The sequence below is a fragment of the Vespula vulgaris genome, chromosome 5 (assembly GCF_905475345.1).
Source record: "Vespula vulgaris chromosome 5, iyVesVulg1.1, whole genome shotgun sequence".
NCBI lineage: Eukaryota > Metazoa > Arthropoda > Insecta > Hymenoptera > Vespidae > Vespula > Vespula vulgaris.
The window spans coordinates 5,343,946-5,371,845 of NC_066590.1; the positions used below are offsets into that span (position 1 = coordinate 5,343,946).

The 27,900-nt window shown below is 39.2% G+C and overlaps 2 protein-coding genes across 7 annotated transcripts in view; one reads left to right on the top strand and one right to left on the bottom strand.

The window, feature by feature from the left end:
• Positions 1 to 35: 35 nt before the first annotated feature.
• LOC127064318 (uncharacterized) lies at positions 36 to 2,320 on the bottom strand. The gene is made up of 3 exons (XM_050995255.1): positions 1,812 to 2,320; positions 1,553 to 1,654; positions 36 to 1,447 (listed from the first exon to the last, which is right to left on the bottom strand). The coding sequence occupies exon 3, from the start codon at positions 1,310 to 1,312 to the stop codon at positions 302 to 304; it is 1,011 nt and encodes a 336-aa protein (XP_050851212.1). The 5' UTR covers positions 1,313 to 1,447; positions 1,553 to 1,654; positions 1,812 to 2,320; the 3' UTR covers positions 36 to 301.
• An 86-nt stretch (positions 2,321 to 2,406) lies between these two features.
• Positions 2,407 to 27,900, top strand: part of LOC127064314 (homeobox protein extradenticle) — a 46,967-nt gene continuing 21,473 nt past the window's right edge. For 5 of the 6 annotated variants that reach the window (XM_050995237.1, XM_050995234.1, XM_050995235.1 and 2 more), the window contains exons 1-3: positions 3,579 to 4,768; positions 5,304 to 5,377; positions 27,325 to 27,578. In XM_050995237.1, the coding sequence (XP_050851194.1) occupies positions 4,536 to 4,768; positions 5,304 to 5,377; positions 27,325 to 27,578 (561 nt within the window). In that variant the 5' untranslated portion in view covers positions 3,579 to 4,535. Of the gene's footprint in view, positions 2,550 to 2,618; positions 4,769 to 5,303; positions 5,378 to 27,324; positions 27,579 to 27,900 lie in introns of those variants that run through there. The other variant, XM_050995232.1, reaches the window with a different exon arrangement.

The following is a 27,900-nucleotide window of genomic DNA, read 5'->3' on the forward strand; positions in this document are numbered from 1 at the left end:
CGTTCGTAGAATTATGCAGGAAAAAATATCTTGAAAATTTTTCAAATTTATTTTATTGACAAATGATTACTTGATTATAACTACAACGATGTAGTTATATTTTTTATTTTCATTGTACTGTACGTAATACACAAATTATATAAAGTCTATAATAGACACTTGTACTATATTTACTGTATACCTAATTGTGTTGTAAATTGTGTATTTTTCATAATACACATGTTACATGATTTTATTAGCGACAACATATAATAATAAAAATAATATTATACTTATACGTTATATAATTAATTTTTAAATTTCACATTTTATCGATTTCATCGATTAATTTGTGATTTCTCAGTACAATAAGACTTTTACCAGATATAACAAACTTATCATACTTTTTTTCAATTGCTAATGCTTGTTCTGGTGTTTTAAAATAAACATGACAATATCTTATAAAAACTTGTGGAATCGTTCTCATTAATGATACTGCAATTGGTTCATATTTCTCAAAGAGATGTAAAATATAGTAAATACTGCAATCTTCATGCACATTAGCGACAATTACATTTTGGGCAGGAATAATTTTAGAGTTTGTTAAATGACTGTTTGCAGAATAGATAAGATTAGAAGGCTCAGTAGTCTGATATGTAGTTGGGTTATTTTTCGGATTATTTAAATCATGTTTCTCGTTGGACTTTTGAGACAATTCGTCCGGATTAGTCGGAGAAATAAATGACTTCCTAGAAATGGACTGACATTTTTCATTTTCAAAAAAGAATTTGGATAAGTTGAAATTATTAGTTGTGCTATTTATCAAGGACGCATCATCCACATCTGAATGTTCAGTGGTATTACATTTATTTTGACATATATTTTTCTCATCAAGTTTCTTTTCATCGGTGATTGATATATCCTTGCTTGATTTATTTGAATTATTAGAGCTATCCATAGTAGCAATATATCCCAATTCTTTCAATTGTGCAAATCCGGAAATAATTTTTCTGCATTTTTCATCTTTATCTATAATATCTTGGATGTCATCATTATCCTTTGTATTATTAGAATTTTCTTCCAACTTCTTTGGTAATAATTTTATTAAATCATTATTTTGTAAACCTTTTATACAATGCATCGCACCTTTTAGATTTTTATACGTTACAGAGTATAAACCATTGATATTTTTAGCAGCATTTACATAAAGTACATTTCCAAATTGATCAAATATATTTTTTATTTCTTTGATGGTTAAGCATTTTTGATTTTCGAATTGTACGGTATAAAAATTTCCTTTCTTGAAGTAAAATTGATGAAAATCCATCGCCATAAATAAGAATCGTCAAGATTATGATGTTTAAAAATGTAACTTCAATGTATCTCTCGTAACTGAGAATACTTTCATCATTTTGTTGTCATACATTCACTGAGACACGAAATCATTATATCTCATAATATAACAATTCTGAAAACGATATCGCAATATTTTTGTCGGCTCTTTAGATTGTTCATCTTTAAACATAACCAATTGAAAACAACATTTAAAAAGATAAATGTATATTATAAGTACCTTATGAACGCAATACGTATGTTCCGAAAAGGTTAGGATTCAGGATTATTCAAGTTATACTCTATCGTCGTCCATGGATGTTTCCGCAGAAATTTCTTATTGCTATCGGATTGATGAACGATACGAATAAATAATGAGGAGGAAAGGAAAAAAAGAAAGAAAGAGTTCAACTCGAGACAAATCGTAAAGAAATAAAAAACGAAACTTTTAACGAAAATTTTATTCGATCGAGATGAGTTTTGGCATCGGAAGGGCTTACCGCTAAAGGAATGTAAAATAATATAAGCACGATGACTTAATTATCGAGTATAAACATCCGTCCAGCTCCGAGGTTCGCGCGAGTTTAAAGAACAAAACACGTACGTTTACAGTTGAGTTACTAATATACTCTCCCTCCCTCCCTCTCTCCTTCTCCCACTCCCTCTCTCTCTCTCTCACTTTATCTATCCGTTTGTCTATCTCTCTTCCTCTCGAATTCCCAAATGGAAAAGGCCAAATCGACAATCGACCACATAAGCTCGAACAAAATTTTAATCGCTAGTCGAATGACGTCACTGCTACAACATCGAAAAAAGAATCTTAGAATAGAACGTATTTACGAATTTTTCATTTTCGTTATAACGCGTTAAAGAGTTTACTGGTTCGACGAGTTATAATAGAAAATGACATCTCATATCGAACTACTGCGATCGATTCCGAATAGAAGGGACGCGTTCATAATCGACATGTTTTCCCGCCATTTCGTAATGGCCGATCACGAGGAGTACGTTGGCTGGAGAGTAACGTGCGTAGTAGTCGGCATTGAGGAGCCGCAAACGCGAGCTCTTCGTTAAAGCCGATCGGTGTTGTTTCTGATCGTAAGTTCGGAGGTACACCATCGTCCGACGTTTCTTTTCTTTTTTGTTTTTCCTTCTATTCTCGCTTTTGGCTCTTTTATTCCAACGAGAGGGGAGGGGGGCGGGGATTAACGCGCGCGTTAAGAGAAAAGCTGTTGGAGGTAGGTGGAGTCGGTATGCGAGAGAGACAACATTTTTCGTCGTAGTTACCTGTTAAATATTTCTCGCAGAGAGCAACGGAGGGAACGGAGAATTGCGAAGGAAAAAAAAGAAAGAGAAAAAAAAAGACGAAGGAGAAGAAGGAGAAGGAGGAGTTGGAGGAGGAGAAGGAGAAGAAGAAGGGAAGGCGTCGACGTTGCGTCGTAAATAAAGAAGGCGCGCGGCAAAGCGACGGCGAAAGAGAAAGAGAGAGAGGAAGATAGATAAAAATCAAGCAACGTGCGTGTGTGCGAGAGGGAGAGACAGCTAGGCTGTGTGGCGAGTGTGCTCAAAGGTGATTGGTCAGTCCGTTGGCTATTATGGCCGGCGATTGGCGCGTGCGAAGGTAGCGCGACGTAGGAGCGCGTAAGAAGAAGCGTCGAGTAGAGTGTGCGCGGAGCGCGGCAGTCGCTCGCGGCCGAGAAGAGTGAAAAGAGCGAGGAGAGGAGAAGAGACGCTCGTTCGCTCGCTCGCTCGCTCGCTCGTTCGTTCGTTCGTTCGTTCGTTCGTTCGTTCGTCGTTGGTTCATCCGCTCGTCCGTTCGTTCGTTCGTTCCTTCCTTCGTTCGTTTGCTTGCTTGCTCGCTTGATCACGGTGGCGCGTTGCCTTGTAAGGCGGAGGAGAGCTCGTGCGCGCTTCTGTGCGCTAGTGTGGACGCGCGTGGAAGTGTGTGTGTGCCCGCGTGTGTGTGTCCTGTGTTGTACGTCGAGCCTGTACGCACGCCGGATGTTCTAACGACGAAGAAGACGAAGACGAGGAAGAAGAAGGAGACGAAGACGACGACTATTATCTCGCGAGGATACGAAATTACGAGGACGAAAAGGAAAAGGAAGAAAAGAACGGAGGACGATCGCCGCCGTCGCCGAGGAGGGCGCGCACGGTTTTCCTCTCGTGGCAGTAGTGCCAAGAAGAAGAGTAGAAGAAGAAGAAGAAGAAGAAGAAATAGTAGTAGTAATAGGAGTAGTAGTAGTAGTAGTAGTTATAGTTATAGTTATAATAGTACTAGTAGCAGTGGTGGTGGTGGTGTGGTGGTGGTGGAGTAATAGTAATAGTAGTAGTAGTAATAGTATTAGTAGTGGTACCAGTGCCAGTGTAGAAGCGGCATGCACGCTTCTGCTGCTGCTGCTGCTGCTTGCTGCTAGACTTTTTGAAGGCGATCGTTCGGGAAAAGATCTCTGGGTGTTGTGTAGCAGACTACGAGGAAGAGTTTAGGGTGCTGAGATAGTTCGTTGAAAAAGGAGGTGAGAAAAGGGTGTCCTCACGAAAGTATTGCTCGGGGAGAGAAGAGCCAAAGGAAAGAAAGAAAAGGATCGAGAGAAAGCGCGTGAGAGAATATACGAAAGCAGAGAGGAAGAGCGAAACGTCGAACGTTAGTACGCAGAGGAGACAAAGGCCACGGTGACGGCGACGGCGGCGGCAGCGGAGGTGGAGGTGGAGGAGGTGGTGGTGGAGGTAACGGAGGAGGAAGAGGAGGCAACGGTAGCGGCGGCATAACCTCCAAGCAACGAGAGACCGACGAAGCTGAGTTTCGTGTCGCGCGCGCGTCACGAAAATATCCATCCCCCCTCCTTTTTTCCGTTCGTTGCGTTTTTCGGACGACGAGGACGAGGACGACGAGAACGAGAACGCGTTTATCGAAGAAGAAGAAGAAGAAGAAGAACAAGAACGTTGCTCGTCCGATAGTAAATCGTGAATCGTTTATTCGAAGGGTTATTTTTTCTCTCCCCCTTCCCCCCCGTTCTCTTATATCATACATCCGTCTCTCCGGGCTTCCATAACGTCCCGTGTGCGAGCGAGAGAGAAAGGAACACGTGTATGGAACGACGCGAAAATTAATACGAACGAAGAAGGAATTTTAATAGAATAATCAAATAAAACGTGGTCGTTCATACGCGATAAATAAACGCGATCCTCGGTTATTATTATCTTAGTGCTCGGCGAAATAGTTGATGGATGAGACTGGCAGGATGCTGCAGCACGGAGGTTCGGGTGTCGGTTTGATGGGAGCTAACCAGGGTCAGGGGGCCCAAAATACCGCCGGTTACGGCACCATGGGACCCGTCGATGGCTCGGCCGCCCAAGGTCCCGATCAGGCTGTCGAGGCTAGGAAACAGGACATCGGCGAGATATTACAACAGATAATGAACATCACCGATCAAAGTCTGGACGAGGCCCAAGCGAGGTGAACCAAAATTCTCTCTAATGATTATTTTCATTTCGGATCGGACTTTGCTCGGATATTTCTTTCGTTTTTTTTCCTTTTCTTTTCTTTTATTCTTTCTAACGCTTTAGAAATTCAATTACTATTCCCAGGTGGCAGGAAGGAAAAAAAAGAAAAAAAAAAGAGAAAGAAAAAAATTCTTTGTATACGCGCGATTCGATTACACGTTTTTCATTGGATATTTATTTCACGATCCATATATATATATATATATATATATATATATATATATATATATATATGATATATGTATGTACCTTCGACGATTTCAACGCCGATCGAGAGAACACGCTCGAGAGCGTACGATAAGAGAGAGCTCTTTATCTCTGCGAATTAATATTTGCTTATAATCGCTAACGTCACGGATCCTCGTGTGCGCCGAATAATCCCTCGGAAACGATTCGTGTTCCGATCGTGTTCTCTCTCACTCTTTCTCTTTCTCTCTCTATTTTTCTCCTCTTTACACTCTTTATATCTCGTACGTTTTCTGTTACAGGAAACACACGCTAAATTGCCACAGAATGAAACCTGCCCTGTTCTCGGTGCTCTGCGAGATCAAAGAGAAAACAGGTGAGTGATTATCCACATGCATAACAATTTTTCTTTTTTTTCACCATTATTTTCTTCATTAAATGTTCACTATGTTTCTTCTCCATCGATATTTTACGTATCGTATACGCGCATGTCGATATATGATATATTTTTATTAATCTTTAGTAACAGGAGAATTCGTTCGACCGTCGATAATCGAACGAGAATCGAAATTGTTTTATTCTTTTTATGTGATTCGATAGCGAACGCTTTTCTTCTCGTGATTACTCGTCAACGATTACGATGACAGTCTGCAGCTGTTTTTTATATATACACATATATATGTATACATAAGATTACATATATATATATATATAAATGTATGTATGTAAAAATCGTCTACCAGGTTCACGATAACGTTCACGATAACTCGAATTAATCAGGTCGAATAGACTCAGATCTTTATAATAAATATTTTCTAAACATTTTCTAAATGGAACGTTTTCTATTTATTCTTTCTTTTTTATAAATATTTCCTTGTAAGAAAAATCGAAATCATCCTTCGGAAAAGAAAGAAACTCGATAAAGAACGAAAAAGAACCAAAATTTGTTCCGACTGCATCATAAGATGACATTTTTCTCTTAAAAGGGCTAAAGGATCAAGGTAAATATTTCCTATGTAGGATCTATTATCTTTCTTCACCTTGACGATCAAATCGGCCACACCCTTTGCTCTTTCCATCGTATCAAAGTTAATCCTACTAAGTTAATCTCATACTCTATTCTATTTCTGTAATAAATAATCCTAATAAATATTAAGTAAGAGGAAACATATAATACGAATCGACGAGACGAATGGCGGCCGATCCTTTCGTGACGCTTTCATTGCGTCGTGTTTCTTGGAAAGGAACGTGAACGTTCTAGAACTAGAAGGAATATTCTAGTTTCTAAATTGTTGCACGATGCTTAATGTTATCTCATTATTAATAATTTTCGAGATTAAAATCGATTCATAAATTTCAATTCAATAATACTATAAATATTATAATACATCACCTGACATTTTCTGTAATATCTTCACTAACACGAGAATGTACAAAATATTGCAATTTATTCAGTCATAAAAAAAAAGAAAAACCTTCACCGACATCGTTGATTATCTCGAACAATTTCTGACACAGAAGAAAAATTATGACGATTGATGATCGAAATAACACACACTTAGAACGAACAAAAATGTGTGTGAACATGTTGTACCTTTAAATTACGTCGTATGTTAATATTAAAGTCACTATGATCGAACAATTGGAACGAAGATCTAACTTAGAACGTATAGAAATTTTTGAATCGATCTTTATATTTCTTTCTGACGATATAGAATCGATTGGACCAACACGAACCCTCTCGTGACTTCTTTATTTTTTACCAAAAATAACTTTGCTTAATGTCGTCGAGCTAATAAGAAAAACTTGTGTTTTCTACGCAAGATGGTGAGAATTTACATATTTTATCGTGCGTTTACCGAGACAATCGACGATAACGTGATTATCGCGTTACTGTCTTGATCTTTTTGAAAAGATGGGGTGATTCTTAAAAAGAGCGAACGAGAGAGAGAAAGAGAGAGAGAGAGAGAGAGAGATCCCTATCTGGAGAAAAGGAATATGTCGTTTGGACCCCTTCCCTTTCTTTTTCTCTCTCCATCTCTCTCTAGCTGCACCCTTACGAGCCCGACCCCTGCGCACCCATTCGAAACTCGTAAACATAATTTTTATGCGATGTTTGGATTACTTTTACGCGCGGATCAAGAGACCACGAAACGCGCAATTATTTTTCGACCGTTCTGCGGGTGTGCTCAAAATGAACGAAATAGAGGAGGGGTTGTTTCTCCCTTTCATTTCGAAGCTTTTCCTACGAGTACTGTTAGTAGGGTGAATTATACTCTTACACTCCCTCCCCTCCTCCTTCCCACCCTTCTGTATTCGTATTTCTTCTTTTTATTTTTATTTATAGGATATATATATACATATATATATATACACGTCGAATATCGAAATTTAGTAAAAGTCAGGATGCTTATGACCGAGCAATCGAAGGGTGCGAATGATTGTTTCTCTCTTTTTCTTTCTGTCAAGTGGACGACGTTTTCTCGATGATAATATACTTGCTAAGGGAAGATACATGAAAAAATATATTTGTGGGCGCACGTGAATTATAGTTAAGTAAGCTCGGAAAGTGGTAGAGATCGAAAGAGAGAGAGGAAGGGATAAAGGAGGAAGAGAGTTGGAAAATGTGGGAGGCGAAGAGAGAAAATGGTGGGTTAGGGAAAAAGAGGGAGGAGAGAGACAGAGAGAGAGAGAGAGAGAGAGAAGCTGTGGTGGCTTGCGCCGGAGTTTATGGGCAATGCCTGACGAGGCAGTGAAAAAGTACTAAAACCAAGAGGAACAGATAAACGCTATGTTAAGCAGACCATTTTACCAGCCATTTAATATAATCGGCTCTCTCGCGAAGCCTCGGATAACTTCGGATCAGGGCCGTACGAATTTGGATCTCTCTCACTCTCTCTGTCTCTCTTGTTCTTTTTCTTTTTTTTTTTTTTTATAGATTTCTATCTCAGTTTTTCTTGATCGAGTAACATCGATATTTATTCGAACTTCTTCGACGAAGAGTGGTCTCGATTTGTCACGGACGAAGGGGTCCGAGTTTCACCATTTGACACTACCACTGATCTCTTTTCTTCCGTTGAAAGAAAAAAAAAAAAGAATAAGAAAGAGGGAAAAAAGGAAAGAAAAAAAGTCGTTTTGGATAAACCCTCTTTTCGCTTCGTCTCGATTTCCCGTGGGAGGACCACGATAGAAAGAGACTCCTCTCGAAATCCGTGGGATTTTCTTTGGCCTACCTTCTCTCTGAACGAACTTCTAATCCCTTTTCCCCATTTTTTCTCTTTCTATCTATTTATCTATCTATCTATCTATCTCTCTTTCTCCCTTTCTTTTTTTCTCTCTTTCTCTCTCTCTCTCTCTCTCTCTCTCATCTTGGACACCCTTACTGCTTAGTGTGGATCCTTTTTTACTTGGGACGATTTCGAGCCTTCGTCCGAAAAGTTCACGAGTTCACGCTCACGCCTCGATCTTTTTTGATCTCGATAAAAAAAGAAATGAAATGAGAGAGGGAGAGAAAGAAATAAGAAATTAACTTATTCGAGTAAAAAAATGAAAGAGAAAGAGACATATGGAATTCGATTTGTTAAAAGCAAAAGAGTCGCAACGCGCTAGTTAACTCCGATTTCGCGGCTTTAAAACAATGCTAACGCGGTTGAGTTCCGGTGCAACAATTAAAAATCCATACTCGATTTGGACGACGGCCAGCGGTATGTAATTCTATTTCGTTGTAACACGCATACATGGTTTCACTTTTGCTCGCTCACACGTTGACACTTTTCCTTTCCCCTCTCTTTAATATCTCCTCTCTCTCCCTCCCTGTCTTTCTCCTACCTTCAGAAGAAAACGACGACGTGGAGGTCATCGAACTTGGCGATTTCGATTTCTTCGATCAATAGATCCATCGATCGTTCGACTGATAGATGGATGGATCTATTGATCGAAGGTAACGATGTTTAACGAGCTAATTGGACGGCATGTTGCTTTAATTAGAAGCAATCAGACGATCTTCCGCATATTATTCTTTTCGTTTTTATTTCTCATTTTATTCGTTCGATTATTTTTTGTTTCTCTCTTTGTTGATCCCTTTGCAGTCTAAGGTGTACGAGGGAAAGATAGCGGAAAAAGATTGTGGTCCTTCTCGAAGATCCTTAGAGGAGAACTCGCGTTGCTGGACCAACGGGAAAGAGAGAGAAAGAAAAAGAGACAAAGAGAGAGAAAGAGAGAGACTTCGTTTCGCATTCCTCTACGTATCTTATTCGTTTTGCGATTTTGCTCTCTTTGCGGCACGACTTTCCTCTTGGCGGTTCCCTAAGGGCTCCGACGGTCCTAAGGCCCTACTACCTACTCCGATATATTGTCGAGGAGATCATTATTTGCGCGCTTTACGAGTCTCTCTTTCTCTTTTCTCTCTTCCTCTTTCCTTGAAAGATCTTTCTCGCGTCTTTCATTCGCGTCGAAGTCTTTCGACAGATACTAAAAAAGAATTGACAATGTGAGAAGGAAGAATCGTGGGATTTCATTTCGTTGTAACTTTTCTTCGTTTAATAAACACTTCGATATCGTACGTCGTAATAATATTAATAATTACAAACTGACATACATAGTAATCGTATTGTTAGCCAGCGCAATGTTCTTATTATGACTCGTTGCTAATTATTACATTTCTTTCTTCTCGTTAATCATTTTCTACATTTGTTTTATTGACGATAAAACGTTGTTACATATGTAGAACATGTACATATGTAAGTCGATGAAAGCGCGAGTCTAAAGGGCGTGCTCTCATTTATCTCGTTACTCGCGAAGATAATTATTAAAATAATTTCGTTTTTCTTTCTTTCATTTTTTATTATTTTTACTAACTTTGTAGAGAGAAATAGGAAGAGAGACGGACAGAGAGAAAAGGAGAGAGAGAGAGAGAGAGAAAGAAAGAAAAGAGCTTTCGATTTTCCAAGAGATGACGCCACTCATCTCGACTTTGCTTGGAATGTCGCTCCCCTAGCTTCGACTCGTTTTCCTCTTTTTATTTTTCCTTCTCTTTCTCTCTCTTTATCTTTTTCTTTCCTTCTGTATTCCTTCTCTCTTTCCACCACACGTCCAGTCCCCACATGCAGATGGGGTTCCAGCAGCCAAGGTGAACCAGCCAGTTCCTCTCCCGAGATTCGAACTTCTTTGGTGCTCGGCTAACGAGATTTGTCCGATTCGAAGCCGTTCTCGCATTGTGCGTTGATTTATTACGAAAGAATTTTCAAAGGAGCAAGAGATTAAACTACGCTTCACATTATAAGCATATGTATGTATGTATTTATGTACGTACGTACATACATATATGTATGTACATGTATGATTGTATACCACTTGTCTCCGCGATCGTTTTATCATAATACGAGTGCTTTAACGAACCTCTCAACGTTCAGAACGAGAATAACATGAACGAAGTGTATAGGATAAATAGACAAAGGAGAAATTCGCAAATTCGCACGGGAATTTGCATTCCCCGACTTTTGCGATGCAAAAGAATGAATTGCACTCGGATAAGCCCCTTTTATTCGCACGGAGTTACTGACCGGAAGCGATTCTCGTCATGGTCGTCGCCCTCGCGTTCTACTCAAACTATACCTTTTCTTTCTTTCTTTTCTTTTTCTTCTCCTCCTTCTTCTCATTATTATTATCCTTGTCTTGTTAATTAATATAGAAACGTCAAATCATGAATCAAAATTTGAACGGTTGTATCCGGAAGAAGAATCTTTAAGCCACACATCGAAAGGTTTTTTTCTCTTGCAATTTGTTTTTTTATTTATTTTCTTTTTTATTTTACAAGTCCACGAGGAAATTCTCTTTCTATATTAGAGAGTCGATTTTTAAAAAGTAAACTTGTGAAATTTCGAGTCACGATTTTATTATCATCGTATTTAAGCTTTATCAAGGATATTTTTTTTCTTTCGGAAAATCGGAGTATTTCTCGAGAGTCGATTCTCGAAAAAATAATCGAGAACTCTCCTAGGTCGTCGGACCGAGCGATAAACGTCTCGAGCGTCGCGACGCCGATGAGAGAGTAAGAGAGACCGCTTTGCGGATTTCCTCGTACGTATGTACTTACACGGTCGTTCATATATACGCACAGAAATACGCGCACACACACATAAGTGCTTACGCGGAGCGTGGTGTAACACGAGAGTGTGTGAGGCTGGATTTAACAAACCATACGTTACGCCGCGATAAAATCTCGCAAACCTATAAACTTCAGGTTCTCGGACTAGGTGCGGGTACGTTATATCATAAAAATCCAGTAAAATAAGCTCGTAAACCGCGAAGGAAAGAGAGAGAAAGAAAAAGAGAAAGAGAAAGAGAGAGGTATCGTACGGTATAAGCTCTCTTGACTTTTGTACGTGTAATTCACGTGCCGGTCTTTTACGCTATGCATAAGAGCATAAGAATAATTTCTAGTCTATTGTGATCGATGACGTTTGGAAAAGAGGAAGAGAAAAGAAATAAGAAAAACGAACTTTTAATTAGATTAATTCTCAATGGCTGGAGAAAGGGATATAATTCTTATATTTCAGTGACACTTTCATTACTATGAATATACGTATATAAAAGAGAGATAAAGGAAGGCTTATATCTAAATGATGAAATAGAAATAATAAGACAAAGTGTGTGTGTGTGTGTGTATTCATTAAACTCTGAGTTCATTAAGAGACCTCATTGAGATCAATCACGTTTGAAAAAAAAGAGAACAACAACGCAAAAATAAAAAGAAAAGGAATGTTAATTAGACGAATTCTCGAAAGATGCTTTCTCTATCTCTTTCTTCTTCTTTCTTTCTCTTCGTTCCTCTTAGCACTGATATGTATACGTAAGAAACAAAGAGAAAAAGAAAAAGAATTTTTTCTGGAGGTAAGAGAGGCTAATTGGAAGACTGTCGGGGAGCATTCACGGTCCCGCAGACGTGCACCAGGGGCAGGTATTCTTAATCGTATGGTAATGTTATGGAGATTGCATGGGCCGTGGAGAAGCTCATCGAGTGCTGTGATCGTTAGGCCCTTTTCATCGACGATGGATATTTCGTGACCCTAGTACGACGATCTTGCAAAGATTTTCGACGATCCTCTTGCTTTTCACATTTTATCTTACTCCAGATGATAATTAGATATTTTATAAATACGATATAAATAATTCGATAAAGTCGCGAATATTATTAATTCAATCGAATCTTATCAACAAATTCGTGCGATCCTTTGCGAATCATTGAGATCACGTAAGGCAAAAACGTAGGAAGTAGAAGAAGAGAGATAGAGAGTGAGAAAAAGGAAGAGGAGAGAGCGAGAGAAGAGGAGAGAAGAGAAGAGAAGAGCGAAACACGAAGCTCCGATCTCCGGCTGGAGATTTCATTAAAATTCATGAACCGTGCGCGACTTGTGCCTCGCCGCGGTGGTCTTTGAGTTTTGCGCGTTACGAAGAAACGGTCGGTACATCCTCCTCTTCTTCTCTCCCTCTGTCTCTATTCGAAGACGAAGGAACGAGGAAGAACGGCGTTAGTTATGAATAATACAGGGAACTTCTAATTGCGCGAGAGAAAACTCCGTACAAGTTCGAAAGTCTCGAAGCCGAGCCGGAGTAGAAGGAAAACTTTCGAAACTACCGCAAAACTTACCACTTGTTTCTCTCTCTTTCTCTCTCTTTCTTTCCCTTTTTCTATCTGTCTCTTTCTTCGTCTTCCTTCTCGAAACCAACTCGCGAAGTAAGCGAAGCTGTCTCGACAAAACTCCGCGGCATCGAAAATCTAACCATCCCTATCTCTCCTCCCCCACCTTCTCCCCTACGTCCTTCTTCTCGCCAACTTCTTCTGATTACTCTTACGGTAAGATTCTCGATCTCTCTTCGATCTCTCGAAGCTCTCGCTTCTTATTTCTCACCGAACAAACTCCGAGTTCGTGTTATCTCGCTCCAAGACTCATGCCGGATATTCTCGAGATCTCCGAAATACGCGAGGCATGTGCTTACTTATCTTCTCTCTTTTTATCTCTCTATCTTTCTTTTTTCTTTTTTTCTATCTTTTATATACGTACTATGTACCTGTGTATCTATTTCTTTACAATGTATACGCGATTGGTTTGATTTCATCGTGTCTAGAAAGAAAAGAGATAGAAAATGTTTCAAGAATATAGATAGAAATGGAGAATAGAGAAGGGAGTTCGCCTAATTGAAGTGGACAAGTTAACGAACGATTCAAAATCGTTCATCTCCTGCCGCAAATGTGCGACAAATCGTCACCTCTCTTCTTTCCTCTCACAGTTATCGTTCCCTTCCTCCCTCTCTCTTACTCTCTCTTTCTCGTTTTCTCTTCATAGGTGTCGGCAATGAGGAGAACAATATCGTTTCCGCGGGGAGGGTACGCGTTCAACCCCCGTACTCAGGGGTCGCTGTAACGTCGCTCGTAAAAACACCGTAAACTCGACAGCAACAGGTCCCGTGTGTCTGCCGCAAGAGAGAAAGAGATAGTTCCTGTTACTCCCTCGAATATGTTTCGAGTGCGCGGGGCACCCTGTCCTAGCTGGCACGCTCCTGCGATTCCCAACTACTTCTGATAGCATAGAGAGAGAGAGAGAGAGAGAGAGAGAGAGAGAGAGAGAGAGAGAGAGAGAGAGAGAGAGAGAGAGAGAGAGCGGGAGAGGAAGAGAGACGAAGAGAGAAATAGATGATCTGGGGATTAGATTTATTTTTTAGACTATTAAATTCCATTTTACGATCGAAGTTACTTCACCGGAGAAGTAAGGTTTATTTTTTATTATACGATCGATTTTAATCCATTTCAATGGATAAATTATAATTGACATTTGAAAGACTCTGTCTTATTGTCCACATTTATGTTTGCGTTCATCAATACGACGGACTATTTTGTAAAACATTTATTTATCCTTTCGTAATTTTTTTTTTCCCTTTTAATGGTAAGAAACAAATATGATCTATATGGATCGATCTTATAAATGTTGAACAAAATTATTTCATATATTCGCTAGGTTTATATTGAATAAATACAATACTTATAGATCGAGATTATAATTGCTATAGGGTAGAATCGTTCATAGTAAACCGATATTTAATGAAAAGGTATTATTCGTTAAGTTTTTGTTATATAAATTTCTTCGATGGTGTCGAATAAATTGGAAGTCGTTTCAGCACAGTCGCTGAGGAGGGTTTTATCTTTCGGGTATTTTAAGAAGCGAAGGGAGAAAAGTAGGAGGGGAAAAAAAAGCGAAATAAAAGTGTTCGAGCGTGAGAAAGAGAGAGAATTATTTTTATTCGAGGTGCGAACGTTTCTGTTTCGAAGGCGCCCATGAAAATGGCCGCCTTCTTCTTCTTCTTCTTCTTCTTTCTTTCTTTGCAGAGAAAGAGAGTAGAAAAAAGAAAGAAAGAAAGAAGAGAAGAAAGAAGAAAGAAGAAAAATTTCGAATTCTCGCCGCGTAAGGAGTCCGCCGCAGCCTCCGGGTTCTCTCGCCTGCTCGGTTGCATGCATTATGCATGCACCACCGATGCTACGAGAAAAATGTCTCGGCAGCCGCGAAAGCGGCCGTCCGCCTCGCATACGCGCCCTTAACATTTATTCTTCTCTGCATAAAGTAAACACTACGCGTCGCCGTCTTTCTATACGTGTCTACGATCGTACCCTCTCCTTCATATACTTATCTACTACCTCTTCGCCAAACTAAACCGCGTTTACTATATTTCTATGATTTATTAACGATTCAAACAGAATCACGGCATCAAATAAGAATGATTTATTTTATATAAATTATTATTTTATTGAATTATTTCATCCATTATTAAGTATACGTATATTATTCTTTTTTCCTCTATTTTCTAAATTACAAAGCTTCTTACCAAGTTAAAAGGAGAGTACTTGATACAAAACGAAAATTTCGTTTTTATTTTGTTTATTAATTGGCAAACCATAGACAGAAAGTGAGAGAATAGTTTTTTATTTTTTTATTTATCTTATAAATTTCTCGTCGAAGATATGTACATATACATGTGTGTATATATATATCGATCGACTGTAGAGTAATTGATATAAAGTTTATTGTGATGAAAATGAGTTTTTTATTATGCAGTATGTCGACGAGTTCATTCTAGAGGCTTTGAGAAATGGCGACGAGGCGAGCTCATCCTCGCTGTTTCTGTCGATGGTTTTTCCACCATTTGTTATCGAACGCTTTTCCAACCCCGTGAGCAGCAGTAATGGAGAGAAAGTAAGAAAGAGAGAGAAAAGGATAGAAAATAGAAGAAAAAGAGAGAGATAGAAAGATAGAGAGAAGCTGAGCCGACAGCAGCGAAGGTCCACCCTTCTTCAGGGACGGATTACCTACTCTGTTCTCTTTCGAAACCGTGCTCCCCGTCTTCGATCCGATTTCTATGGCTTCGTTAGATCTACTGGAAGAAGATAGAGTTTGATCTTTTACCCTTAAAACGACAATCGTGTTCTCTTTCTTTCTCTCTTTGTTTCTATCCATATCTCTTTCTTTTTCTATCCTTGACTCGATGATAGAAAGAAGGATAAGCGTAGGACGTTTCGCCAGTTTACAAGTAATAACTTCCGATGGAACTTTCCACGACGGTGATATACGAGATATCGTTCTCGTTAGCTGGAAATCGAATCGAGGGGTCGCAGGATAAAAAGGTGGAGAGAAAGAGAGAGAGAGGGTAGTAGTAGGAGTAGTAGCTCGTAGTTTTCTACGTGAGACATGGCGAGTACCTACAGCACCATTGGGAATCACATTGGAACGAAAATGAAACGCTTGGAATTCTTCTTCGATCTTTCTCATCTTCCGATAGTAAATGAAAAAAAGAAAGAAAAGAAAAGATAGAAGGGAAAGAAAAGAAAAAGAAAGAACTTTAACGCGTAGTATAAAATGTAAGTAAGTATGTACGATGTCGCCCGAGTCTGCTCTTTTCGAGTTTGAAGGATTAACGTGAGAAATATGAAGGAAAGAAGGAGAAGAAGAGGAAAAGGAAGAATAAGAAGAAGAAGAGATAGTAGTCTCTGAGTGGAAAAACTCAGCGGGAGACTAGGATCTTTCTTCTAGAGTTTTAAATTTTCACTAGCATGAGATACATCGAACCTCAACTTTCTCTCTCTCTCTCTCTCTTTCTTTTCCTTTTCTTGACAATCAAGTCGATGTTTCGCGTCCGAAAAACATTTATTATTTTTCTGACGACGAAGAACGACGATCCCTAAGATAGGACGATAAATCTTTTCTACGAAGTTATTTCCACGAAGAGAAAAGAAAATGGAGAATCTTGAATAACGTAAAGAAAATACAGGACACATACGCCTCTTTTTAGTGTTTCTTTTTTTGTTTTTGTTTTTTTGTTTGTTTTTTTTTTATCACTTTCATCGACGTTTATGCGTTCTCACGAGGGAGTGCGAATGTCGTATAGTGTGAAACGTTCAATGTACGTATTCGCGTGAATGCACTCTAGAGATTTTCCGGAGAAAGTCTTGTCGCGTCGTTACGTTCGTGGTACGCTTACTTCTATCAGGATCCTCGCATACCATTCGCATGCGACGAAAGTTATTTTCTGACCGCCTCTCCCTCTCTCTCTCTCTCTCTCTTTCTCTCGTACACATATATACACACGACTACGTTTTCTCTCAGTCCTCTATCTCTTTTGATCCAGCATCGTCGCATAAGTCCGAGTAGTAGATACTCCATGATGTTCCATGGAATTCCATAAAAAGGAATCGAAATAAATTTTTACACATACCTACTCCTCTCTCTCTCTCTCTCTTTTTCTCTTTCTCTCGGCTTATTTATTTGCGAGTCAGCCGGGCGATTCTGTTGGAAAGTCCTTATAAAAGAAGAGTTGCTAGATATGTGTGTATATTCTATATATAGGTAGCGTATATATATATATACACACACACACTTATATATAGATATACGTTTACACGTTTGTACGTATATGTATATAACGTGGGTGGTTAGAGGAAAAGAGAGAGAGAGAGGGTGAAGGTGAGGGTGAGGGTGTGGGTGCGTGGCGCGTTCTCACCGACTCAGAAACTCACTCGCGTGTTGGTCGACGCGAGAGCCACTCGATCAATACGCCACGTTGCCTCCTGCACCTCCACCCCCAGAGAGAGAGAGAGAGCGTGCGCCCTTTCTCCCCACCCTTTGGACTCCTCGTGGAAAAAGGACGAATTCCTTCCTTCTCTCTCTCTCTCTCTTTTTCTCTCTTTCTTCCTTTTTTACAAAAACGCACGGAGATCGCGTTCAACGATTTATATAATGTCGATAAAACAACGGAAAAACGCTGCCGATTCTTTTCTTACGGCATTTGCTCGCCGTCGGACCGGCAACCACAGTTAGATTTATTCTCCAGTCGATAATGTCCACGTTCGAGTTTCGCGTGGGCGTATCGTGGCGTTCGAAAAAGGAAAGAGGTACACGTCGTCTGTGGGAGTCGTCGTCGTCGTCGTTAGTCGTTCCTTCGGAAGCTCTTATTCGAAGATACCCCTCGTAAAAAGAACTATCATCGTTTGCATGTGCCCTCCGAGTTTGGCTGTTTATTTAATCGATTCCCTTTCTCTCTTTCTCAACTTCTTTGAATTTTCCATTTGTGAACGTGCTTACGTTCCGCGGCCGCCATATCCTTCGAGAATACGTCTCTTGAGTTACGTTCGATATTTTTCGAGAAAGACAGAAAGAGAAAGAAAGAGTGAGAGAGAAAGAGAGAGAGAGGTCGAAGGGTCGAGCTCTGACCAGCACCAAGCGTGCACGGACCTTCTTTCAACTACCCCTTCGTGAAGTAGAGGAAGAGAAAAAGAGAAGGAAAAAGGGCGTGTATATAGTACGGCACACATTCGGTACACCTGCGCTGTATATTGCGGAAAATGCCGGACTTGCCAGGCAATAAGAATTTCTTTTTCCACCGTTCCCTCTTTCCTCGCTTTGCGCAACGTTTTATTAATACCATCACGTTTCTCCTTTCCTCTTTTCCTTTCCCATCCCTTCTCTCCTCCTTCCTTTCCTTCTTAAGATGTGACGTCCGTGAACTCCTAGAAAAGGACTACTACGTCGTGTCGTCTACCATCTCGTGTCGTAAGTTCTCACGAATCCTCTTTCTTCTCTCGTTTTAACAAGCCGAATCGCGAGAATTCTAAATGGCGTACGAAGAGAATACGTTCTAGCCAGCTGCTCGAAAAGTCATCAGATCCTCTTGTAGGAGAGGGCGGACTTATACCGTAGGACTCCTCCGAGGATTCTCCAGATGCAACGCTTCAATAACGAAGTCGAAGCGAGAAGCTTAATTTACCAGGAACACTCTACCATCTCCTTCTTCTCCTTCTTCTTCTTCTCCTCCTGCTCTTTCTCTTTCCTCTACGATCTTCTACATATATTCCACAGAATGCTTTCTCTCTTCTCCTTCACCTCCGTTTTCCTTTCTCACAACCTAAGTCGTCCTACTCGCTCGTCGTTACGTTCCTGCATTTGTGTGCATCAAGAAGCCAGCCTAGCTGGCTTAGTGTATATAGTACATCCACCGTGTGGAGAGTACATAGCACGCTGGACCATTTTGCAGCATTCCTGGTTCTCTCTCTTTCTCTTTCTCTTTCTCTCTCTCTATCTATCTCTATCTCTATCTCTCTCTCGCTCTCGCTCTAACATTCGCGTTTCATTAAAAGATCTAGCTAGAGCTCTTGGCGCAGTTACCCGTACCAGCGTACATGGACTGGCTGTCAAGTCAAGCGTATCGAGTTTAGATACTGAGGGAGAGGGAGAAAGGAAGAGAGAGAGAGAGAGACGGAATTTGAAATTTATCGTATCATGAGTTCTATCAATAGGAAATGGATCTAATGAGAAAATAGATATGTGAAAATATATATAATTTCGTGGATCGAATTAGATTATAGTATTTGATGGTTGGTATGAGGTTTTGAATTTAAATTATTATGAAATGAATTGATCAGATAATATAAAAAGAAATTTGGATTAAATGTAAATTAGAATTTAAATTGATATAAAATATGTGAAATGTATATTCTATGAATAATTATAAAGGAATTTCTGAAGAAAAGAAACGAGAGAAAGAGGAAGAGATAGAGGAATGCAAACATGCTAAATAAAAAATCGAGTAGTTTTTTAATCTTGAAATTATCCACTCGAGGTTATTACGATTTTCGATAAATATTTGAACGACGTTAAGTTCGGTAGCCACGTAGAAGACGAGGATGCTTTAAACGAGAGCCCCGACCGATGTTTGCCCCCGGCTTCGTGTACTTGTAGAGCGAGCGGCAACTTTATTAGAGTCGCTTTTATTACTAGCCTCGCTCGTGGTAACCACAGAGCGGTGAGTTATCGCGGCTGCGTTGCAGCCCTCTTCTCTTTTTCTTTCTCGATGGTCCATGGGAAAACACCATAGAGAAAGATAGATAGAGAGATAAAGAAAGAAAGAAAGAGAAAGGAGAAATCCACGAGATAATTTTCAGCTAGAAAATGAAATTTCCTTCTTTCCTTCTTATTTTCTTTATCTTTTATTATTATATTTTTTTTTTGCAACGGCAAAATTACGTTCTCTCTCCGCATGATTTTACGAGGTGCTGATTCGAAAATTTTCTATTTTTCTCTTTTTCCTTACTAGGATAGGAAGAAAAGGGGGATAGGAAAGAGACGGATGAAAGTACTTACGTACATACTTATAGAAGCGTGCGTGCACGCGCGTGTGTGTATATATATACACACACACACACATATATATAAATACATATATATAAAAGCGATGAAGACGCAAACGCAGCATCGTCCGCGATAATGCGGTATAATGTCGAACGTAAGGCACCATAGAGGAGTTGGAGGTGGAGGTGGGGTAGCCAAGAGTAATTTCCCGTCGGCAAAGACGGGGGGTCGCGTCCCTTTCGACGTTTACGACGTGTTTTACGCGATCAAGGCGAGCAGTAACAATTATTGGGCGATTTCGCGGCCGTAAAATTTTATTCGAGCTCCGCGCAATCGCCATCCCCATTCCTTCTCTTCCTTCCTCGTGCTGTAGCAATACGACGGAAAGAACGGGGTGGAATCCCTGTTTTTTTTTTTCGTCCTCATCTTTCTTACCCTCGACCCCCGCCTGAGACCTCCTTCGGCTCCGCATCTCGAGCGTCGACTTTTTTTTTCTACGTTACGAAGTTCCTCTTTGTTCTTTCCCAATCAAACTTTTTGTTCACGGTATACAGCGGCAATTTAATTCTTTAATATCTAAACGTAATTCTGTTTCCTTTGATATCGACAAAAACGTGGCGAGTAAGCAAATGAGTAAGTAAGTACGATCGAGTAATTTAGAAATTAAAACGGCGTAACGAAAGTTATTTTAAAAGAAAACAGTTTAATTGATTTACTTCGAAAAATAGTAATTTATATATTGAACAACTTAACGTAACAGAATAGATCCGTCGCATTATAAAATTAAACTGTAAAATAAAGGAAATTACGAAGTTACGGTATGGATTATATTTTCTTTTTTTTTTTTACACACACACGCACACACATAGTATGATAACTAGTGCTTCGTTTTTTCCTTTTTTTTCAGAATTATACAAGCACGCCATTTTTAATTTTACGAAGTTCTACGATGGACTTCATTTCGCGCTACTGATAATGGTGGCTCGTTATTCAAACGAGTTAATTACAATTCAACTTGTAGAACATACACCTGTCGTAACATCTGCTCGTAAGATACTTTAATCTTGCTGCGATGTAATTTCAAAATTTTATTAAAAGTACAAGAGTCGTAAGGTGTGTAAGGGAAGAAAAAGAAGGGTATTTCTCATTGAGTAGAACGAGATGAAAGAGAAAGAGAGAGAGAGAGAGAGAGAAAAAGAAAAAGAAAAAGAGAAAGAGAAAGAGAAAGAGAAAGAAAGGGTAGGATCGATGACCGTGAGGTCGTTTCAGACAGCCGGTGTACGTCGGGCGCCGCTTGTCCTCAGCATTTGGCCGCGTTTTCGCGTCGACTTTTGATTTACGTTAGCTGGAAAAGCCACGGCGAAGTGAACGGAAGAGAGAAGCGTCGCCGGAAGTTCCTGGCAAGAGAGAGAGGTAGAGAAAGAAAGAAGAAGAAGAAGAAGAAGACGACGACGACGACGACGAAACCGGAGATACGGTCCAATGAGCTCTGAGTGTACCAACAGAATAGAACCTCCATCCCATTTTCCCTCCTTCTACCCCCTCTCTCCCTTTCTTCTACCTCGAGAAAAACATTACCTATCCTCCTCTCTTTGCTCGCTCCAAGATCGTTTTGCTACCGTGCGAGAAAAGCTACACAGAGAGAAAATTCTTCTGGTCGTTCGACGGAAGCTTGAAACTGACGTAAAGCTCGAAAGGAACCGAACTTTTCTTTTTTCGAGTCACGATGTCGATGAAGTGTATATCGCGTATACCCCTTTTTATCCTGAACGGGATCAGGAAGATGGTATTCGCTTGTTGTTACATCTCTGTAGGATAAAATATAGGAGGAAAAGAAGAAAGAAGAAAAAAGAATAAGAAAAAGAAAAAAAATAAGAGTCGAAAAGAATAAGAAAATGGTCGAATGCATCGGTTGCATCGAAAGACGCGTTAATCTTACGAAGATAATTGGAAAGTCTATCTACCTATCTATCTATCTATTCGTGTCTTTTTTCGTCGACGATGATATTCCTCTTTCTTTCTTTCTTTCTTTCTTTTTGTCTTTCTTTCTTTTTCTCAAACGTAATTGAAATCGGCACGCGAGAAAGGAAGAAGGAGGACCCGACAGGAACCAACCACCGCCGTAGTCGCCAACGAAAGAATCGAATTCGACGAGGGAAAGAGTGTGAAAGGCGATATCAACGGGTGCGATAGAATATCTCTCGTGGCTTGATTTCCTTCCTAAATCAAAAGAGGGCGGGATATTCTTGCAGTTCGGTGTCGATATCAGATCCCTGGGGCACTGCTCATCCTCTTCCTTTCTTTTTCTCTCTCTCTCTCTTTCTCTCTCTTTGGTGTTTCTCTCTTTTTCTATGTCTCTTCTTTCGCTTTGCTATACGAGAAATAGAGTGGAGAGAGGGAGAAAGAGGGAGAGAGGAAGAGAAAGAGATGGAGTTCCCTGCTGGTCGGATTCGCCGTCGAATTAAAAGAGCCGCCATTTCGTCCTTTCTTTCCCTCCCCTTTTCATCCTCTTCTAACCAATCCATGATGGTTCTTCGAACATGGCTCCGCTTAGATTAGGAAAAGCATGAGAATGGACGAGTGAGAGAAAGAGGAAGAGGAAAAAAGAAAACAATGTCGAGAGTTCTTTCGATGCAAAGTTTCTTAAACGAGCTCGACGATCATCGCGATCGTCGTCATCGAAATTGACGGCTTCGACTACTCGAAAAATAATTCGTACCGATACGTTCCAACAGCAAACAAGTATACTGGATAACGAACGAAATTTTGTCCTTTATTTCCAAGGATCATTCTCTCTTACTCGGCAAAAATTTCTGCCGTATCAAGCACTTCTCCATACACTTTCCCTCTTTTGAGTTTTTCCTCATCCACCCTTCCCCCTAATTTTTTCTCTCATCGTTTCTTCTCATTCTTTCCCGATGTTTCTTTTCCTTTCTTTCTTTCTTTCTTTTTTTTTGAAGGGGTTTTCCCTTTTTTTTTTCTTTCTTTTTTTCTTTCTACTCCCTCTCCGCCCTCTCCAGAACGCGAAAACCGGATAGTGGCGAGCGGCCGACAACCCTTTGTTAACGTGCCTTATCTTAATTGCTTTCACGGCTTCCCGTTTAGATCAATACACACAGTGTCGCAGTGGCACGGCCGTTCTGCAACACCATCGCCCTGAACCCGCTTCACGAATCCAAATTATCCCGAGGGTTGTTTCGACGAAGGGTAGAAAGAAAGATAGAGATAGATAGATAGATAGATAGATAGATAGATAGATAGATAGAAAGAAAGAGAGAGAAAGAGAGATGGAGAAAGGAAGGCAGAGAGAGTAGTCTTTCTCTCTTTCTCTCGCTCTCTCTCTCTCTCTCTCTCGAAAGCGTTAGCTCGTTGCATATTTTAGAAGCGTTGCCTCGAATTTTGCATTCCTCTTCGCGAGCCCTCACGCTATCCAGCTCACTGATTCATTACATCTACGTTCCAACGCGGCTGGATCGGGAAATTAGATTTGCAAACGTCAGGGATATCGATTAATCGTTCGTGCAGCATCAATGGATCACCTTTACGTAGTCAGCTTGACTTCGTTAACTTTCTATTGATCGTTAAAATTTCGGATACTCAAATCTCAGTTCAATCTGATTATTTTTATTGATCGTTTTTTACATACGGAATATATTCCAAAAGTTGTTGCTTTTTATTCGTTATTTTAAATATATTCAAACGATTTTAGTTGACATCGAAATCTTTTACTCATTCACAAAATAATTATATATATATATATATAAAATGTATAAATATAAATGTCTATCTATCTATATGTAAACATAGCGACGACGATGTTTTTCTTTTTTTTTTAAAGAGCCTTTATTCGAAGGAATCATTCTTTACTTGTTTTTATCACTTAATTAAATACGTAATCACAGGACCTATATTGCCTATGAATTAGTTGCATCAGAGAGATCAGCGATCTTTAACGGGGTGTCATATTAATACAACTTGCTTACGAACGACCCTCAAAACCGACGAGCGTTTACGTTCACGTTGCACGCGTGTACTCTTGTGCATTGACCGAAGAAGAGAAATAGAGAGAGAGAGAGAAAGAGAAAGAGAGAGTTGATATGTTTAAAAGGAGGACAAGAGCGAGAGAGCGAGAGAGAGAGAGAGAGAGCGAGAGCGAGAGAGAGAGAGAGAGAGAGAGAGAGAGAGAGAGAGAGAAGGAGAAGGAGAAGGAGAAGGAGAAGGAGAAGGAGAAAGAGAAGAGACATCAGGCAGACCGTCTGAGTCGTAAAATGTTAACTGCTAGTAAAACTGAGTTTACGCGCTTGTAAGGACCCCCGTAGGAAGCTGCCACCCCCTCGACGTGGCACGAAGGGCCGCCCCTTACACCCCCTAATGGCCAGATTATTGCCCGTAAGCCACCCCCGCCTCTCCATCGGCCGAGCTTCGTCGTGTCGTCTCGAAGGCGTGCACGAGCGTACATTCGCCTTCGAAATTCTTTGAAAATAATTTTCGTAGGACGTTTAATTTCTCCTGACACGCCTTTAAATATACTTTCCTTCTTCCTTTCTCTCTCTCTCTCTCTCTCTCTCTCTCTCTTTGTCTCTCTCTCTCCCTGTCTCTATCTCTATCTTTATTCCTTTTTATCCTCTTATTTTACTTCTTTTTCTTCTCCTTCATTTCGCTTCGTTTAACTACTCGTTCTTGTTCATTCCCAACGACGCGACGCATTAAAATCGACCTACATGAGTCTCCTTGGGTGGTCTTATTCGATCGCTACTTTTACGATCTTGATCCGATCGAATGATCTTTTTAAGATGTCGTATGCGTGTATCGATGCTTCGGTGAACATGATATATTCTTTTGCGATTTAACCATCGTCGACGATTTCGTTTAAATAAATAATGTGAAAAACGAATTCTGTAAATTGAAGCGTACTTCATACACGTATTTTTTAAAGAAAGAAACACATATTAAAATGACAAAAAAATTGCCCTATGTATTATCTATAAGAATCGATTATCGATTTATTAACCTAATGCAAGAGTCGACGTTGCTTTATAAACTTCTTTATCGTTTCTTTTTTTGTTCATAAGCAAACCGTTTCTGTCTCTTTTTTTTTTGGAACAACTGCATAGGAAATCTTTTATTTTTAATTATTCGTACTCCCGTGTAAACTTTTCTCCTGCCGATACAACGGCACGAGACGGAACACGAACGAATATAAAAGTTTTAATAGCGAGTCGAGTCTTTTACTCGCCTATCTTTAACTTATTCCTAACTCGTTCGTAGAAACGTCCAAAAGATTCTTCCTAGTTACGAGTTTGGATCTTTGAGATAAGCGTATTCGTCTGATCGTGTCCATTGCTTTCTCCGGTCCAAAAAAAAAATGGCAAGAAAGAAAGAAAGAAGAAGAAGTTGAAAGAAGGAAGGAAAAAAAAAATAATGAGTTGCAAATGAAATCAATCGTTTACTCGCTGATAATTCAATGATATCTCGCGTATTCTTCAACTCTTCGATCTTCAAAATCCCAAGAGAAAAACTTCTTTCTCTCTCTCTTCTCTTATTTCTTTCTTTCATCTCTTTCCCTTACAAAATTACACGTTCTAATTGTTACACTTCGTATAAATGCATTAGCCTCGTGCATTCGTTTCACGGTCTCTCGGAGCTCGACTAGAACTTTTACCACCCTCTCTTTTCGATCTCTCTAGAGACTTTTCTTTTCTCTTTTCTCTTCTTTTTTTTTATCATGCTAACTGGAAACTCCTCGGAGAAAGAAAGAGAGGAATAGAGAGAGAAAGAGTGAGACATTGAAAGAAAGGTGCTAAGTTTTAACGAATTTAAATCACAATTTAAATAATAACATTTCTGAAATCACGTTAATTCGTCGATAAAATTATCGAATCGAAAAAAGAAGGAAAAAAATACACACGCACGTACAGCGAAAGAAAGAAAGAGAGAGAGAGAGAGAGAAAAGAAAGATATAAGTTCAAAGTTTGCTTACGCTTGGTTTGATTTTTACGAAGAGGAAACGTAAAATCTATGATTGAAAAGGTTAACTTTTTTCCAAAGTTTTACATTCTGATCGAATCGATCGGTTTTTCGTTCGGAATGAAAGTGCTCGATTGATTTTTACGATGTCAGGTTGGCTCCTCCCGGTCATGGCAAATTTAAAGGGAAACCCTTACGGTGTTTTTATGGTAAATTTAGTATCGCCCTACGAGGAGAAAAGTCGTCTTTCCTCCTCTCGTTTTTCCTCCTACTTCTGCTACACCCCTTGCCTACATTCTTCCGAATTGTCGTCTCGTTGCCACTGGAGACAAAAATTCTTGAAATGGCTTCGTCGTTGCAACTTCATCGGTCCAACCGTAACCCTTTTCTGGGAATCCTTATAGCGCTTACTAGGATTCTCGAGTATTCTATTCTTATTTCTAACCGGCTGTGTGCGTTTTTTAGTTCACGCGAGTATACGTATATGTCTGTGTTTATGTACGTAGCAAGTGGAATAAAAAGTGTCGAAGTCGCGTCTTCTTCGAAGAACTGTCAAAAGAGGATAGGAACGTGAAAAGAGAGTATGTTAGAGGGAGAAACAGAGGGAAAGATACTATTTCTATCTTTCTCTCTCTTTCTCTTTCATTCTTTGTCGTTTTATAGCTCGTCCAGCTCCATCATACCTCGTAAAAGTACAATAAAAGCTCTGTTACGCCTTAGGAAAGCACCCGTTCTAAACCACTGCGTGCACGGCTCCTTAACGGAGAAAACGGGGAAAAGAGACGGAGAGATAGATATAAACGGAGAAAGACGGAGGAACGAGTAGGATGGAACATCGAACTAAAATTGATTCTTTTATGATCAACGAACGTGCTGCTCTCGATTCGTAGGATCGACGATTTTCGATGTATCTACTACCACGAATTGACTGCTACTATCTTTGTACTTCATTGTACTGTTCCCTATTTCATATTTTGTTAACGATTCGATAAAAAAGGAATATATATATATATATATATATATATATATATATATATATTAAACGATAGAGAATGTTGAGTGACCGATGGAAAAATTATCGTATCGAAATAATTCTGATAATTTTTTTTTCTATTAACCCTCTATAATACAATTCTTTTTACGTTCCTAATAAAAAATTAACTATATATAACTATATCAACTGCAGTAAACTTTCGGATACGAACAATTAATTTTGCGTCGAACAAAATGAGATAATCTATCATTTACATTTATTCGATCGACATTTTTTTTAATTATTTTTTATTAAATAATTAAATAAAATTTTGTAAAATAAACTATCACTATATATGAATGTTTTGGTTAGTATTTATAATAAAATATCAACACGTAATATAAGTGGTCAATATAAATAATTAAATATCAAAGTGGCGTCTAGATTTCTTATAAATAGCGACCATATGTTTAAAATACTGACGTATTATTATATCTATATATATTTTAATTAGAATCCTGATAGTTTTTTTTTTTTTTGTATCAATCGATGTAATATTGATCGCTTATATTATTTCATTATACGTATGTATATATATATATTAATACGTGACTTCATAATTATCTCATTTTATAAATATGATAGAAACTATTAAACTACGTGTTATCTGAAAATAAAAAAGATATGTTACTAAAAAAAAATCTTTCGTTATAGTACTATCGTTGAGAAATACGCAAGAAGAAGAACCACCAGATCCGCAATTAATGAGGCTGGACAATATGTTGATTGCCGAGGGTGTGGCAGGTCCAGAAAAAGGAGGTGGTGCGGGGGCTGCGGCGTCGGCATCGGCAGCTGCTGCTGCTGGACCACCTGGACAACCTGACAACGCGATCGAACATTCGGATTACCGAGCAAAACTCGCTCAGATCAGGCAGATCTATCATCAAGAACTCGAGAAATACGAACAGGTTTGTAAATGTCTTATCGTTTCTTCGATCTTAATACTTGTATGTCTTTTATAATCGTCGATATTTAAGGGAGAGAGAGAGAGAGAGAGAGAGAGAGAGAGAAAGAACAATACTTAACTTTGTATAATCTTATCTTTCGTTCTTTCATTTTTAGAAAAAATATATATATATATATATTTATAACGCAAAGATATAATATAATTGCACTATATCAAAAGCGTAACTTCTATTAATTTATGATACGAATTATTAACAATAAATTTTCAGCGACGAAGATAAGATAAATAATTGTTATAGCGTATTAACTTACTTTTAATCGTAG

Coding starts and splice junctions, on each gene's coding strand:
- LOC127064318 (XM_050995255.1), bottom strand. CDS start 1,312: ATGGCGATGGATTTTCATCAATTTTACTTCAAGAAAGGAAATTTTTAT.